This window comes from Pipra filicauda, unplaced genomic scaffold (assembly GCF_003945595.2).
Source record: "Pipra filicauda isolate LSUMZ 115617 unplaced genomic scaffold, ASM394559v2 scaffold465_size509821_pilon, whole genome shotgun sequence".
Lineage (NCBI taxonomy): Eukaryota > Metazoa > Chordata > Aves > Passeriformes > Pipridae > Pipra > Pipra filicauda.
Window position 1 is genome coordinate 339,213 of NW_024104604.1, and position 14,311 is coordinate 353,523.

At 42.7% G+C, this 14,311-nt stretch overlaps 1 protein-coding gene across 3 annotated transcripts in view; it reads left to right on the top strand.

Moving 5' to 3' along the window:
* Positions 1-14,311, top strand: part of ARID5B (AT-rich interaction domain 5B) — a 116,010-nt gene that overhangs the window by 3,116 nt on the left and 98,583 nt on the right. For all 3 annotated transcript variants that reach the window (XM_027714414.2, XM_039386119.1, XM_027714412.2), the window contains one exon: positions 9,694-9,919. In XM_027714414.2, the coding sequence (XP_027570215.1) occupies positions 9,694-9,919 (226 nt within the window). The remainder of the gene's footprint in view (positions 1-9,693; positions 9,920-14,311) is intronic.

Genomic DNA, 14,311 nt, shown 5'->3' on the forward strand with positions numbered 1-14,311 from the left:
AAGCCCAGATGTGCCTCTGCTGCGATACCTCTCCCTACACCTGAGGCTCAGCATCCCCATCACCTCCGTGGAGAAACTCCTGTTCACCCCCAAGAGCTGGCCAGAGGTTGCTTCCCAGGGAGTCTCAGTGGATGGTGAACGTGGGATGGGGCTGGTCACATGCAGCAATAGAAGTGCTCCTGGCCCTGATGCTCATCACATCCCAAAGAGATGCCTGCTCCGAGGCATGGAGAGCCTGGCAGCAGCTCTGGCATCATGCTTGGGCCAGGGGTCTTGCTGCGCAGGAGCAGCGGAGACATCTTTTTAAGAGCAACAGTGCCTTTGGGAACACTGTTAGGTGAGGTAGAAGAGGTTTGTGCTACTTCGGTGAAAACTTTGTTGCTGCTTTTAAGACACAGGGACCCGAGTGTGCTGCCTCCCACCTTGCCATCCAGCCCAAACACTTCAGCACTCTGGTCAAAGAGGTGAGGAAGAAGTGGCTCTCCTCTGTTCCTGGAGAGCCATTGCCAAACTGGAGAAAAGTGTCTTCTTCTGGAGGAAATCACCACCTTGCCCCTATTTTCTTGTCCACTCCTGGTCCGGCACAGTTCCCTGTGTCACCTCCAGCATAGGCTGGGAAAACCTGTGTAATGGAAGGTGTCTCGCACAGGGTTCGAAGGAGGATGCTTGGGGGGATGTGAAGATCCTGAGGGAGCTGGCCCTAAGAGCACACTGTTGCACTTGAAACAGTTTTGCAGGGTGAGTGTGGAAAGCAGCCCCCCAGCTCTTTTGGCACCTGACTGGGAGAAGTACATGCTGGGCGAGGAGACCCTTGTCTGGTCCCCTTGCTCAGTGCCCTGGTCCTGTGGCAGTCAGGGAGCGCAAGGTGGGCTCAGCCCCCAAGTCCTCCAGCCCACAGGGTCTTGACCAAACCCTCCTCCAGCTCATTTATTCCTCTGTGCTCCAAGGGGTAGCGTGGGGCTGTGGAATGACTGACCTTTGCAGAAGCAGTTCTAGAGCAGAATGCTTGTTAGTGCCATGTGTTTTCATGTTTTTAAAGGTGTTGGCATTAATTAGACTAGGCTTAAAAATATATCTCAAAACTGGTACTCATTAAATCCAGAGATGGTATTTGATGTGATGCCTACAATTCCTAAAGAAACCCAAACAACCAACTAATTCACTTTGCATGGTCTGACATTCCCTGCATTGCCCTGCATTGTGGTGAATGGTGCTTCCACTGAGTCTGGACTGTCAGTGGGGATCTGCCTTTGGTTCATTCATCAGCAGTGAAGTTTACTACGAACTCATGTTGATTTCATCTCTTCTCCCGAACTGGGGATCTGATGCAATGCTTTTCGCCTTGCAAATAATCCTTACTCATGCAAGTAATTTACATGAGTAAGCGTTGCTCATACAGAGGAGAGGAGAGAGCTAGTTTCCTGTAATTATTTCCCTAGCAGTATTTTGCATTTTCAGACTAATTGGGGGAAAGGAAAAAAAAGAAGTCACTCCATAAATGTACGTCACTTTATAATTTCAGGAGAGATTCTTCAAGAAAGTTAAGGGAGGCAGTGGGTTTTTTCTCCCTTCATTTCGGGACAGATGTTCACAGCATCCCTCAAAAGCCTGCTTTGTTTTGGAGGGGTTCTCCACATGCAGAGGTCCTGCCCCAGTGCAGAAATGTAGCATAGGCTGACCTGAGCGTGGTGTCTTACACCCGCAGTGTTTTATTGCCGCCACCCCCCCTTCGAAAATGTGCTACTCCCTTTGCGCAGTAATAGATCTATTTTTATTTTTTTAAAAGATGTAGGAATCTGTACGCTCTTATTTGAAATGAGAACAGTCCTGTTTTAGTCTCCACGGTGTGTGCCTTATGCTTGTATCTGTCAACACTGGTAATGGCAACACGTTTCAAACATGCAGATTATGATTATTAAAGGGTGCTTTAAAAATCATGCTAATAGCATCAATCTCCAATGTACACTTGCTCAAATTAATTCAGCTTTGTAAATCAGGCGCACTGTAATAGCAGTGTTAGAGGAATGGCATTTGTCATAAAATATCGTGGTTTTGGTAATTGCATATCCACTCTGTATATTTTTATCTCTCTTGCCACCAGTAGCATATGCTGGCAAAGGAAGGAGAGGGCAATGATATTACTCAGAGAAGCCACATGTTGCTAGCCATTAGCCAGCAATCTGGCATATCTGGTCATTTAAGGCAGATTTCCTTTTTTAAAAAAAATTTTTTTTTTCCTATTCCCTCCCCTTCCCAGTGCATTCAGACTGTAAAATACGCCCACTGCTCTCCAGAGTTGCTTTTCCCAGTCTGATCAGTGGTACTAAACATTAAACTCTTGTCTTTGGAGAATAATGGGCCTCACATGGTACACCCTCAAGCATGTTGAGATACTGTGCAGGCTGGAAAATAAAAATGTTCTAATTGTGTCTTTTAAATAAGCATAGGAGTGAATTAATTAGACTATATTTTGTCTTTAGTTGCTTAGTTACACAATAGTATTCCTAAGCACAAGTAAGATAAATTGGCTCTTTTTGTGCTGCTTGTCCCTTAATCATAATTACTGTATTGCTCAGGAGAGTAACGCATACATAGATTTTGCATTTTTAATAATATTCAAACAATATGCGAATGATATAGAAAGTATGTTCTGATTCAAGCTCTCGCATACTTTTATTCGGGAAGAAGTTCTACTGCTATGGGAGCAATATTTGCATTAGTTGCTCAGAGATGTAGTTCTGGGAAATACATAATTGAAATATTCTTGCAATGCTTGTTCTGGCCCTTTCATTCGCATTCAAAATAACAATGCCTTAAGTCTCTGAACAGTCATCCACTCTTGATTTAAGAGCGTTTTTCTTTGTGTGTGTGTGTGTGTGTGTGTGCATATGCAGTGTGGGTTCACACCCAGCGTTAACCCTGCAGAGCCAAGGCGCTCGTGTGATTCATGGTGTCGTATCAAGTTGAGCTTTTTATTTGTAGCTAAAATGCAGTCAGAAGGTCAGATGAACATCGGCATTTTATGGCATTAATCCAATGACCTTAATGCTTGGCAGGCGTCCATGTTTCTGTGCGAAGGTGCCAGGGTTATAGATAATAAAAGAGTTTGTTTTCATTTTCTGGGTATTTTAATCTTTCTTTGCAGAGCGTAGCCTCGGGTTTGGGGGGCTTGGGGCTACTCCCGGGGGCCAAAACTTTAATGTCTTGCTGGGTTGTTGAACGTTTGCTGCTAATGATGGGCAGATTGATACAGATACTGAACAATGGAAGGTTCTGGCAAGAAACCCCCTAGACATGCTCAGTGGATGTATGTGAAAATTGGCTCCATTGTTCTGCTGTATGAAAAGCAAGTAAATTATTTACAGATATTTGCTAATTAAAGCACATATTGTTTTACCAGCACAATAGAACACAATATAACAAAAGACAAAAGAATAAGCTTGCATAATTTAAACCTGCTAATGCCATGTACTCCTTGTTAAGAAAAATATAATTATGTAATCTACGAGGAAAGCTTTTCGTACTGTAACTGTAGTAGGCAAAATTAGGAATGAATTGCTTGTCAACTTGCCTAAACTAAAACAGCTCCTCAAGATCTGTGAGCTATCTGATGGGGAAACATTTTGACTGAAGCCTATTTTCTCTTTGGTCAGGACTTCTATCTGCAATGACAGATATAAATTCAATTTGAACCTCTGCTTGGGAGTGGGAGGAGGGAGAAAAAAACCCACCCCAGACAAAAAGGAGGAGGCTCACAGTAGAAATGTCATGTCTGGCTGCTCACAGCCATCCCTCTGTGCACTCCATCTCCACCCCACTTCTGGCCCAGATGTACCAGTGTCCCACAGAGCATCCTATAAAGACATGGTGCTGCTCTGCCCGAGGTCATTTGGCATGTCTCGCTTTGGAATTACGGAATCACATGGAAAAAGCTGCTTGCTAGTACAAGAGAAAGTGAAAACCATAGGATTTCACATGCTTCACTCATGTCCTTTATCTTGGTCTCTTGTCTTGGTTTTGGACCCTGGCAGAAGGGATGAACACATCAGTGTGAGTTTCAGACAGCTCTGTGCAGCTGTGCTTAGGCTGGGGAAATACCTGTCACCTGAATTTAACAAGATTATTATAGCCCTTTAAAGTAATTAGCAGAGGATTAACAGATGAAAGGTTCTGCCTTGGCCTCTTTAAAATTCTCCCGTGTGCCAGGTAAATTCCTGATCTGTGCCTGTTTCCGTTCTAAAAGCTTTCCCCATAGGTGGAGAGTGGTGGTCTCTGTAGGTCTCTGCACACAGCCACCCCAGCAGTCAGGTGCACTCCACAGATCCTTTGGGATCCTTGCTTCCAGCAAAACCTTTCTTGGGGTGCTGCAGATGTGGGGACTGGGGCACAGCTCTGCCAGACAGGAACCTGGTTCAGTGATCCTGTTCTGCAGGTGGGATCACTGAACCACAGGGAAGCCTCATAAGAGTCTCCAGTGCTTGGCACAGGCAGGGGTAGCTTGCTTTCCCCCCAACCCTGCTTTGAGTGCCTCATTTGGTTGCCATCTCCTCGTGCATCCCCTAGCCCAGGGCAGACAGAGGTGTCCCAAAGGATCTGTGAAGCGCACCTGACTGCTGGGATCTGGGCTTGCCATGTAATAGAGGACTGTAGGGCAGTGTTCCTTGCAGGGAGGCTGAACAGGGAACGTCCCAGAGCCAGACCTTTTTTACAACACAGCCACAGTTTTTCTGCTAGTTTCTGATCCTGCAGTCTTAAAGCCCCCCCATGTGTATTCCCAATACACAGCAGGCATCAGGGAGACAGGACCTTCTTATGCTAGAGAAAGTCTCTGAGAGCAAAGCAGGGCAAACAAATGCCCTTTTAGGGCTGGCTATGGTCCCTGAAGGAAGTGCTGCTTGTAGGGGATGACTGGAGACTTGAGTTCAGGTTCCTGAGTGACTTCTGGTGAGTGGGCTAGGGCTGAATTGACATGACCTGGTTTCTCCTGCTGTCCCAGAGCCCTGGTAGCATCTGTATGGCAGAGAAGAACTCTGGACTAAAGGCTTTGCAGTCAGGGCTTTCTGGTTTTACTGTGCTGTCAAATAAGGGTTGTGGTACTTTCCTCAAACCCCCAGGTAAATGCATTGCTGTGGGAGAGGTGCTTACTGGCAACAAGCCCCCTCCTTCCCTTCTCCATGCCTGCAACATGACCTTCCACTCCTCAAAGGGATCTAGAGCAGGAAACCAGATTCCTGAGGTGAGAACTGCGTTGTTACACAAAGTATGGGAAGGTTCGTTTCACCTAAATCGCAAAAAACTAAAAAATCCATGGGATGTAAAAAGACCCCCTAGAATAAGACAGGCCTTTATGGCCAAATGAAATATGCAGTTCTATTATCCCTGGTGAATACAGTCCCGTAAGAGTCACACTGTATTTTTTACTCCCGTGGATGAATGTGTTTTCATCAGCAATGTACTGGGTTGTAAAATATGCATCCCCAGCTATCTAGTGTGCTAAAGATTTCACGAAAAAGGCTTGAAGATGTTTTCTAATGCAAATCATACTGATCAGATAAATGACACGCATTGTCTCCTGTAATTATCAGCAAGAGTTTTTACAGTACGTCTCCTGTTTTTCTCTAGGCCGCGTATTTGATGTTAGGAGACAGCCAAGCAGGTGTTTGACTCACTCGTGCCCTCCAGAATTCCTTAAATGACCTCTAGAAGCACTGGAGTGAAAACAGTCTCAGCATGTCAAAATTTTGAGATATCTCAGTTGCTGTAATTCTTTTAAGGCTGCCTGGACGTCTCTAAAATATAAATCTTTCCTAGTTATTGGCAATGAGTGAGGAGTTGTGACGTACCGTATGCGAGTGTGCAGTCAAGATGTACGACCTCCCTGTGCTGCCCTGTGACTCCCGGCCTCGTAAGAGTTAATATTTCTTCTAAAAAATAATTATCTGTTTTAAACTATTATAACTACCTGACCTCTTTCCCTGAATGTAAGTATTTCAACCATCTGCTGAGTCAGGCAATATAGCATTCTGTGCTTTTGGGAGGCTGTGATGGTTGCTTAGACAACAGTGACATAATATTTAAGCATAATGGCTCTCGAGAAGATGCTGTCCCCTTCTCCCTGGATGACTTCTCTGGAAATGCAAATCCAATATGCTCTTAAAAAAAACAAGAGAGGGATGAAAAGGGTTTGTGTCACCATCTTTCTTAACCATCTCCCCACATCCCACTTGAGAGGTGAAAGTATTGTACTTCTCTTAGAATCTTGTAAGGTGTGCTAAAATTACAGGCTGAGTAGATACCCGTTTTAGAGAAGCAGAAGAAAAATGCCTCTTTCAGTAGTCAGTGCTTATTTCAAGACTTATACAACATTGTGGCTGGGAACGTTGGTCCATTGGACCACTGACCGTTGATTGGTCAGTGTCCATTAAGGTCCATCCGAGATACATCTGATTCCTGACCTGGGCTGAAATCTGTGCCAGTTGTTTTCTCATCCTGCTGTAGAAGGAAAAAACGGTAACTAAAGACTTAACCGTGCAATGGAGATCTTATAAACATATCACCTCAGAGCATAGCTAATACACGATGAGTTGATTTTTGTATAGATATATATATATGCTCTGTAAGCCATGTGGGTGGTTTTTCATGTTTACACAGAGATATAATTATGAATGACATGAAGGTTATACAGCAGATTTCTTTAATCTTCTAAAGGTTTGTTAGTCATGTGTCACCGTGTACCTGGTTTTATTTATTCAACATCTATATTCTCTGGAAGGGCTGTGGCAGTAGGTGCACAGTGGTTGATACAGAATGGCTGCGGGGGCTCCTCTGGCTGGCAGAGCCCTGCAAGGTCCCAGAGCAGCTTTTGTTGTGACACAGGGCTTAACCAAAAAGGAGAGGAACCCTTTTGTCACCTGCTGCTCAAAAAGTACGTAATGAAAATAAAAACCACAGTAGTTTAGGTCTGAGTGCTTGGAAAGGTTGCTTAGGAATGTGCGAAAGCTTGGCAAGGCACATTGAAATTCCAGAGCTGGTGAAGTAGCTGGGTGACCTCTTGTTTGGGTGGCAGAGGGACAGGTGACCTCTTGTGTTAGCAGACTGCCAAGATATGGGGAAGACAGCCCCTCTGGAGCTACCTGGGGCTTGGGCTCCTCAGAAAGCAGGAGCTGTGGCCACCTACCATGCCTTGCTGGGTGGCAGTGTTTGTATGATGAGGTGTCAGGGTGGGAATGTCTCTGGAGATGCGGCTCCTCACTGGTGAGATCCATATTGGCAGCGGCACTCGGAGGAGGACTGCGGTCTGACTCATGACCTCTGTGGTGTTTGAGGAGTTGGGAAGGACAACTCTTGTTCTCTCTGAATTGGGCCAAAAATGAGCAGAGAGAGAGAGAGCAGGTGTGTTCAGTCCTGCTGTAGGATGGACGGGGAGACCCAAGGCAGGCCCTGAAATGCACTGGGTAATTTTTCCATTTCCCGGGTAAAAGTGAACTTGGCTGTGTTTCCCTGGTGCAACCGGGGTGATCCCTGGTGGTACAAGGGGTGAACAGGGATTTGGGGACCAGCTGGTTCCCCCTCCATGGCAGCCCGGGCAGAGTCAGTGAGTGCACCAACATCGCTTCACCCTTGTTACAGCAGGGTGTTGTTTTGGGGTTTTTTTTTAACTCCTTTTTTTTCTTCCTGTGTACACATCATGTGCATGTGTGCGAAGGTTGTATTCTCGAAAACAAGTTTATTCATTGATGATGTAACAGTGATTGTACTTTTCTTTTGGTTAATAAATTGTCTGCTCAGCTTACTTTGTATGCCAGCCAAAATTAGTCATACCAGTTCTTGGAAAGGATATGAAGAAACTAGTAATTGAAATCATAATCATTTGATCATGAGAGCTATTTGGAAAGTAATATTTTAACCAAAAACATGTCTGATCTCCAAGTCAGGATTTTTTTTTAAACTACTGCTAAATAGATTTCTCTAGTGTGGAGTATTAGAAATTGTGTAGTAGCTGGTGATGGTATTCAACACCCTAAAAGAGGACTTCATCCAGAAATTGCCGAGACTGTCTGCAGGCAGTCTGATATTTATATATATGTATTATTTTTTTCCATCCTGACAGTTAATAATCACCATGTAATAGCTATAAAATGCATAGCAACTACAGCTTTTTTATTTCAAGTGGATGGTGTAATGAAATTGGGTGAAACCATCCATTGAAATTGTGCTTTGTAGTACCCAGTGCTTGTTTACAAAGTATTGACGTTTGTCATAAACAGAGATTTAAAGCATCACTGTTATTGTTTGCTGTTTGGTGGAAGCTCTTATGCTGTGCAACGATAAAGGAAAAGATTTTATTACAAGCTTGCTTAGCATAGAAGCATGCTGTTCATTTCTGACCAAATATTTGTTATTGCACTAAATGTAATGAAGGTGCCTGCTTATAAAACAGTTTTGTATTATATAAGGGAGAGTGGAATATCAGATCTGGTTTTTTTACTAGAGATATTTCAGTATTGTGTGCAACTTGTCACAATAAAGCTTTTTTTTTTTTTCTTTTCCATTGAGCAGTATTTTATTTCCTGAGGAATGTGTTCAGTGGACAAAAAAAACACACAGAGAGAATCAATCATGCTTTTCTCTTTGTTTAATAACGCAAAGAATTTCTCTCCCCTTTGCAAATACTTTTGTTTATTTGAGAGAAGAATTGGATTCTGGTTTATTTATTTCAAGAACCTGTAACCTTATTCAGTGCTAGAAATGCGTGGTGTGCAAGGTGTAGTGTGCAGCCAGCTCCTGTTACAACATAAATTATTTCTGCTGTTTTAACCAAAAAATCTGGAGTGTATCTTGCTGGATATGTATGTTTGTTTGTTTATTTTTTGAGGCTTTCTTGATCCCTTGCTCACTGGAGTCAGCTGTAAAACATTCTGCTTATTCATCATGACTGAGAGGAGTTGATTGTTTCCTGGAAGGTTAAAATCCAGCAATTAGGGCTGTTTTATTTGAGTATATGTTCTGGAGGCTAAACTAAGTTTAAGTGCTTTTCTTAGACTGTATGTTTTAGACAGGAAAAAAATTACAGTTCTGATCTTGAAAAAGGTTTTAAGAAACATGAGAATGTGCAAGTTTCTTTTGGTGGGAAGCACATAACATTTATGTAGTATTTCTTTTGGGATTACATCACGGTTTTATTTAATTTTAAGGACAAAAGTTAAATTCAATATTTGTATTTAAGCCAAGGGAAAATGTACCATAAACACAGGAATTTTCTGGTGAGTCAGAGTTCCAAGAATCTGAGATTTACTTAGTCCATTTATTTCAGGACTAGCTATAACCATTAGTCATCCAACCATGAATTTTTACATTTGCAGCTAATTGCACCTAAAAAACAAACTTTCCCTCAGGGCCTTGGGTTATACAGGATGTGATTTGGCAACCTGCATTCCAAATGCCTTTTAGGATCATTGCCCTGGTCCTAGAAATTGTCTTTAGATCATGTATATTTGCTTCCAGTAAAAAACTAATATTTCCACTTTAGATGGCAAGAGGAATAAATTAAGTACTAGCTATTCTGTAACAGAAAAATTACTCAGCAGCAAGATATGCTTTTCCAGGAGTCAGTGCGGGGCGGTGTTACGGGTTTGTCAGTCCTCGTGGAGCCCAAAGTGACATGTTGTGTTCTCATTTCACTGCCTCTTGCAGGATGAAGTTATTGCTGTTTCAGAAAAAGTTACTGTGAAACTTGAGGATTTGGCAAAATGGGCACAGTCCGATTTCTCCAAGTGGAAGTGTGGTTTCCGGGCTGAGCCGGTCCAGCCGATGGATGTGGGGAAGAATGGGCAAAAAGAGGCCTTGACAAGATACAGACAATCCACACTCAACAGCGGCTTGAACTTCAAAGACATCCTGAAGGAGAAGGCTGACCTCGGTGAGTATCCCTTACTTTCTCCTGTGGGGAGGGGCCTGTGGGTGAGAGTCTTTCGAAGACGGGTGAGCCGATCCTGCCACGCCATCCCCGATTCCCAAGGTACGTCAGAGCCTGGGGCGGAGGTGTGGCGATGGGATACCTGTGTGGAATGGGTGGTGGTGGTGAGCTCATCGCAGACTCCTTCGAGACTGGCGTGGGGTAACTCTGTGATACCTGTCTGCTCCCTAGACATGTCCCCAAGCACTATGGCTCAGACCCTGAAGATGTGCACGCAAATAATTGTCACGGGCTCTCCCCGAGGCTCTGAAGGCTGGGGATCAGATCAGAGCCATGCACTGTGGAGAGAGGAGGCTGGTACGTCTTCTCAAGGCCTCCTACAACAGGCAGGGGCGAGCAAAGGCCTTTTACTTTTCCTGTCCCATCTTCTGGAAGCTCAGAGATGCTCCTGGTGCTTGCCCTGCTCCTGTACAGTTGGCTCTGTGTCTTGTTCAGTAGGGAGGTGGCCCTTCTATGGCGTTTCCTTGTCAGCTTTATCTTACTACACAACATAGGGCTCTGCAAGCACCCCACTGTTGTCTCCTGTACTTTCTTTCCCTGTCTGTTTTTTTAGGAAGGGAAACAGTAGCTCTGCTACTTTGGATGGTTACAGACAGGCTTGCAGCTCTGGGGCTCCTTTGGTGCACAGACACTCATACCTCTAAAATCTGTGGTGGGATCCAAGGTCCAAGGGAGATGGATCGATCCCCTGTTGGTAAAAAGGCCTGTTTGTGGTATTAGGCCCCTGGATGCGTAACAGCTGCCAGAGGTGGCACTTCGAAGTGCGTACCAGGGACATTTCTTTCTTGTGCCAAGCTTTTAACAAATGTTCCATGTTTGAAACAAGTTTAGGCTGTAGTGTGTGGAAAGGTAAGAAATGAAAAGCTAAGGCTGATGCATTTGAGGAAATGCTTTTGTACCTTCATGAACAAGAGGTGCAGAGCCAAGTTCAGTTTTGTAGTGTCACGACTGTGTTGGCATTGAGACCAAGTTACATGAAGCTGAAGATCTGTCTTGGAGGATTTATCTTCTGCATCTCATTTTTCTGATCTCATCAAATGGTGAAGTGATTTGGTCAATGTCACATTTCACCATTAGATATGTAGGTTGGGAGATTAAAGTACAATTGAAGATGATCTTATTTTTCATTACGTGTCTGGGAATCAAAAAATAATCCGTGCAATTCTTTATCTTTTCCTTTGCTTTTCTGTGTGGTTTCTTCTGGTGCAGTAATTTTCTCTTGCTATTGCCCTGGTATGTTCTTTACACACTACATTTATTTGCATTTGTTTGTTGTGTCAGAAGAATCTAAATGTTTTTCAGACAGAACTTTTGTGTGCTAATGTTTTCTTGTTTTTGTTTTCAACAAACAAAAAAACCCTTGTGGTAAGTTACGAAATTGCTATTATCTACTCTAGGAGCCAAAGAAAATTATCTTTAAGCCTAAAGCTTATAGTTGCATGTTAAGCCTTTCAAAGTATGGGTTATACTGAAAACGTTTATGGAATGTGAACTGTACAGTATAATTTTGATAACCCCACATTCTGATGTTGCTCATTTTCAGTTGGTGGCTCTGGCTTTATTGTTGGGTTGTGCTTTTTCAGTAGAAAACAGAATTTTGGCTAATGTTTGATTATGATTGCCTTTATCTTTATAATGACTGGTTGACGAGAAGTGAAGCCAAAGGTTCAAGGAGACATAAAGCTGACCGGATATGTTGATATAGACAATTGATCTAGCCTTTTAAAGGCAGTAAAAGAAATTTCTTAAATTAGTAGTGAGATGATTTTTTAACTATTTGAAAGACCCAAGAATTTAAGCGTATTTTGCTTCCTGGATCTGACAAGAATTCAAAAGAATGGTGATCTTCAAAGCTTGTGAAGCAGCTTGGTTTGGTTGTGTCCTGTAGGCAACCCATGAGCTCTGGTGTTTGTCTCAACTGTGAGACGGAGGTTTAACACCCACCAGATGAAGATTTACTTCTCTCGTTCTGAGTGGTTGGTCAAGGTTGACATTGTGCTTTGGGAATCGTCATCTCCCAAGCTGTAGGCACGGGCAGCAGCACAATGTGCAGTGTCCAAGGCACAGAGATTTGGGCTGCTGGTGTTGTCTCTTCCCTGCTGTCAGAAAGGCAGGTTTACTGCGCGTTACGATGTGTGCCCGCAGACCTTTTCCAGTACTCAGCATCTTGCCAGTGGAGCAGCACTCAGCTGCAGTGTGATCAAAAGATTTATTAGCAATAACTTTTGCAGCAGGTCTCCAGCACAATCGGATGGGGTAGTTTTTCTCATGCTGTGAGGGAGCACAGTGCACTGTCGTGCAAAGGTCCCTCTGGTGATGCTCATGTTTAACCCTGGCTGTAGATGAGGAAGTTGCTGAACCAGGTGTTGAAAAGGCCTAGAAAAACAACGTGATCTTCTGGACCCATTTTTTCCTATGAAACGACATGTTTCCATTACAGAAAAATCCCATAGAAGTGAGTAGGTTCTGCAGTTTTTCCTACTAGATGTTTTTGAATCAAGCTCTAGAAGGTAGTAGGAAATTATATCCCTACCGAAGAGCTCAAAAAAACTTTACAGAAGAAACAAAATTATTTTTCACACACTGTCCAGGAGTGGGGAATAGTGAAATAACTCGGATGAAATGAAAACATGGCCGACATGCAGAAACAGAAAAGTGTCACTGTGCAAACATACTTAATTAAACACGCTGCTGGGAGCAGGGCAGCTCCAAACAATAACCAGGCAAAGTGAGGCCTCGTGAGCAGTGTATGCCCTGTGCCATGCACTCTGTGGCACTTGCTAAGCCAAAACTAAGGCAGCCCTTGGTTAATCCACAACCTGGAGAAACCATGCACCTATAATTGAAAGTTGACCCTAATTCAAATGAGGTAGTTCTGTCTCCTTTTTTGTTCTCTCTTTTTTCTGTTTTTCTTTTCTCTTTTGTTTCTCTTTCTCACTCTTTTCTCTTTTTTTCCCTTCTTTCTTCTTTTCTCTCCTTCTTTTCTCTTTGCCTCTCTTTTCTTCAGAAACTGTGGAGTTTTTTTCTGTAAAATGCCATTGTTTTTATCCCTAGTGAATTATGCAGAACTTTTCCTTAGGACTGTATTAAATAAAAGATCTTGCAATGGCATTTTTTTGTATGAGCTTCAAGATTTCAACCTGAAAAATGATTTTTAAGAATTATTTCTTTCTGCCTGTTGAGATATTTATGTTATACATTCTATCCCTTTCTACAAATATGTCAATATTGAATGCTAGCAGTTTATGTCTTAAGACTATTTATAGCTTTCTGAATATTTCTTTCAAATGTTGAGAAAAATAAAGAGTAACAACAATGCAGCATATAAAAATAGAGTTGCTCAGGAATGTATTATTCATAATGAACATGAGAACCTGTTTTTCCAGAAGAATTGGTCTGATAAAATCATTCAGTACTAAGGCCGCTAGTTATTTATTTTTGTCTTTAGAATTATTTAGGGGATTTTTCTTTGTAATAAATGGACTTGTATATCCATATTTGGTAAACCAGTGGGAAAGCACCAAATGAGGAATTATTTCATTTTACAAAATTTCTAGCAACTAAGCAATGTAAACACTATCGGTTAAATATAGCAAAGTTGCATATTTGTATTCCTTGGGCTATAGTTCAAAAAAAAAAAAATTCAAATTATTTTATATAACAGTGCTTCTTACAGACTTCCTTTAAGTGAAGTATGAAAGCTGCAGTGTAAGCTTTATTGGCCTATAAATATGTCATTATAGTTGGACTACATTTATATGCTTTGGATTGTTGTTTAAGCCAAGAAAATATGTCTCTACAGGTTGACTTTTTATTGAAACCCTTTGAGGCATACAACAGAATGTATTTTAGGCCAAGGTTATTAAAACAGCATTTTCATTTTTGCAGCAGACTCATTGTCAATTATGCTGCCACAAACTGTCTGTGGATAGGCAGTTATGAATGGTTTCATCTCTAAATGTGTCTTTAGAAAAAGAAATAAAAGATAGAAGAGTCAGAGCTGAAATTGAGAGAAGAGACTGAGAGAAAATGACTGAATTTAGTGCTCACCAGCTCTGGTGGTTTGGGTTAGGCTGGGCTGCGGTGCTGCCTGGGCGTAGCCAAGGAACAAGTGGCCCCTGTGCCTGAGGTAGGAGCTGCTGCCCTGGCTAGGAGTCTGCATCCCTCTGGCTCTGTCCTGACAGGAGTCTAGATTTGGTTCCCAAGCTGGCATTGACACTCTTTTCACCCATCTTTTATCGTTGTCATGCCAAAATGGACAGTTTGAGGTTGCTGTGCATCAGGCACTCCTCTTCCTGCACTGGCAGCATTAGTAATGGGGATAAGCAAGTTCTG